Source organism: Notothenia coriiceps, unplaced genomic scaffold, assembly GCF_000735185.1.
Source record: "Notothenia coriiceps isolate Sejong01 unplaced genomic scaffold, NC01 NC01_scaffold00028572, whole genome shotgun sequence".
In the NCBI taxonomy this organism is placed as follows: domain Eukaryota; kingdom Metazoa; phylum Chordata; class Actinopteri; order Perciformes; family Nototheniidae; genus Notothenia; species Notothenia coriiceps.
The window spans coordinates 2,844-6,275 of NW_011361273.1; the positions used below are offsets into that span (position 1 = coordinate 2,844).

The following is a 3,432-nucleotide window of genomic DNA, read 5'->3' on the forward strand; positions in this document are numbered from 1 at the left end:
CATTCATAAATATAAATACACATTTGCTATCCTAACCTTTCATATTATCAATATGTCAAATGCAACAAAATAGTACAAGTGGCACACCATACAAACATGTCAATTTCAACAAAATATGTAATGTTAGATACTCTATTCTATTGGTATATCTCCTTTTGATATGTATATATTTACTGTTTGTTGTATTTTTAAATCATGTTCAATGCCTTGTTTACATGCTGCTGGCTGTAAGAAACACTTAATTTAAATTATATATGAATTCTTTATTGAGTGACGATCACAGAAAACGATGTGAAGCTGCAGGGTACATTTTGTTTTATGTGCGGACAGTATCTCCCCGGGGCGGACACAAGATGGCGCTGTTTTGCACTCACACAACCGGAAGCGAAATGACATCCACATCACATCCGTGAACAAGAATAGCAACAAAACCCAGTCCTGTCACAAAAGTTCTGATGTAAGTATATACTTTTATAACGTGATTTTAGAGAACAAAAATGCAATATGTCTTATTTCTATCCGCGTAACACATCCTACCTCCACCGTGTACATTATCGCTGTTATTATCCGTAGTTAAGATGAACGTTAGCAGAGAAGCTAGCTGTTGCAATCTTTTCAACTAGCAGAAAAGTCGTTTTTTCTACACACTGATTTTATTTATCTGTAAAACATGTTCTGGATTGAACAACACTATCTGAGTTACCTCATAAATGAACACTTTAAGGGCGGATGCTAGCACAGGTTTCCTGAGTATCCTGTTTTTAGTGATGTGGCACTGACCAAGCCCTGTTTACTAAGATTTTTCCATTACCCAAATACTGCTCTGTAGCTAAACTGAGCTAGCTTTAGTGTGAAGTGTAGGCTTCTTGCTCCTGTTATAAACAAAGTAGTAACACATTAATTACTACTTACTTTTGAAATAAATGCACACGTTTGACCTTTTTTTCTGAAATACTGTGATACTCTTTCAAGACTTTTTAAATATTAAGTTCACCAAAAAAATCATGATTGATGCCTCTAGCAATACATGTTTCAACTCATTGTAATTCATAAAGTAATCGACTCTTAACCTTTGTGAAGCTAAATCCAGAATGTTTGGTGTTTTGTATTATTTATTTATATATATATATATATAGTGCATATTGATCACTGTAGGGAAATTCAGGTGTCATAGCAGCCAGAATAAGAGACAAACACAGATAGTACACATGAGAATATAAATAACAATAACAAATAATGTAAGAATAAAACATGTAGAAGCAGTATGAATAGAATTAACATGAATTAAACTTGGATCAGGTGAATGTACACATATATACACATATGTGAACATTCATCTAGTTATGTATCTGAATTTGACTTGACTAGTTATCTGATAAACAGAGAACTGGTTAATCAAGTGTGTCAGCAGTAGCGCTTGGAATACCAGTCGTTCAGAATCGTTTCTGTATATAGAGACAGAAACGTTTGTTGATACTCAGGTGATCACTTTGTTTGTGCCTGATAAAACATCATCTTTAGGCCTATTTTACGCTAAACAGCTAAATAAATTTTAGATACGAAAATTGTGTTTGAATGGTATTTATTCATGTGTTTTTGCATTACTATTGCTTTGCAGCAGACAGTCTATACATGCCATCTGGAGCTCCGTCGGGGGAGAACTGCCTTGTAGACATGGACAGCAAGGCTGGAGATATGTTCGGGTCTGAGGACGCTCATCCTACTGGGACAGGTGGAGCTGGAATCCTGGCAAAGTAAGGGCCTATACATTTTCATTATTAAATAATTAAATGTGCGCGAAATGTTTCACACAATTATAAAGATGATGCTATTATCACAGGGGCTTGTGATTTATATTTTTCTCAAATGTCTTCCCTATAGCCCAATGGAAATATAAAGTATCTGCTATTATTGTTGACTATGGATACATATAGCCTCCAACTAGTCTCTGTAGGCCTGCTTATGAATTTCCTAATAGTAAATAACAATTGAGATAAGATAAGACTTTATTTATCCCAAAGGAAATTGTTGTGAGTTATAAAAACACAATAAACACAGCAGCATAATAATAAAACTGTACACTAATATTGCAGTAAAAAGAGCAATTAAATATCTACAGGAAACATAGACGGTCACATAATTCATGTAAATATTAACAGTAATACAGGCTTCCAAGGTTTTAAAAGGTTTACAAGGCTGTCAATCTTAAAACTAAATATGGAGTTAACACTAAAACAAAAATGTATCGCTATGCAATCAGTTCTTAATATATGTTTCCAATGTTATAGGCTCTGGCTCCCTAAAGGCTTCTCGATCAGTATGGCTAAAGACTGGATCGACAAGCGTCGGCTGTCCATTCGCCCTTGGGCCGGCTTCGTGGATCAACGCAAGTTTTCCAAACCCCGCAACTTTGGAGAGATGTGTCAGAGGATGGTGAAAAACGTGGAGACTTTCAACAGCAACTACACCTTCATCTTCCTGGGTCTCATCCTCTACTGCATGTAAGGCCAATGAAAATCATTAGTGTTGATTTGTCTGTGGGAATGTTTACTCAGCTCTTTCTCACACAATCTGTGTCCAATACACACAGGAATTTACTCAAAAAGTCCAGGGGCCTCATTTATAATGCCGTGCGTAGGATTCACGTGGGAAGGTTGCTTACGTAGTAGAAATAATAAAAAAAATAGGTACAGACATTTTCCGACATTTTCCGATTCACCAAACATTGCGTACCGGTGAGGAAAGTGCGTACGGCACTTCCTACGTCGGTTTCCCTTTTATAAATCACAATCCACTCGAAACGCGGTGCAGCTTTTGCGGGCTTCACGTAACGCCCGTATTTGCCTATAAATAGTCAAAGAAACGCCCATTCATTCATTTTGACTGACTGCATGGAGAAGATCGCAGGAAATGACGACAGAACAGCTAAAAAAAATCATCTCACACCGTGTCAGATTTTGGTTATTTTGGGGAGGTCGAGATAAATCATATTGTTTGGTGGATGCAGTTTGAACCAGAGTAGCAGCATGGAGATCGGATCGTCACCAAAATAAATAAATAAGTGGTCCGAAAAAGGTTAATGACAAAATAAATACACATAGCCTTCCTCAGGCAGTGTGTTTGTACCGGGGACAGGAGACCCCCCCTTGATGAGAAACTCTAAGAAATGATCGGGGAATCCCTCCGGAGTGGAGTCATGACGACTGGATCTGAATTATGTTTTTGTATTTGGTGGTTTGTGTCCCAGCTGTCGATCAGCTGTGCGCAGCGTCTCCACTGCAGCCTGTGCATCTCATATTAAGCCTGACAAAGTCTTAACGTCTAATATATTACTTTCCTGCAATGTTAACTATTGTCAAGGACTTATTTAACTGATATTATACATATGTATTATACTCTTATAAGATGTATGTAGATAGTATAAGAAATGTG

At 37.0% G+C, this 3,432-nt stretch overlaps 1 protein-coding gene across 1 annotated transcript; it reads left to right on the plus strand.

The window, feature by feature from the left end:
- Nucleotides 1–347: 347 nt before the first annotated feature.
- Nucleotides 348–2,505, plus strand: LOC104958280 (prenylated Rab acceptor protein 1-like). Its single transcript, XM_010786001.1, has 3 exons — nt 348–457; nt 1,619–1,754; nt 2,289–2,505. Exons 2-3 carry the CDS (start codon nt 1,633–1,635, stop codon nt 2,503–2,505), a joined length of 339 nt encoding a protein of 112 aa, XP_010784303.1. The 5' UTR covers nt 348–457; nt 1,619–1,632.
- The last annotated feature ends 927 nt before the right edge of the window (nt 2,506–3,432 follow it).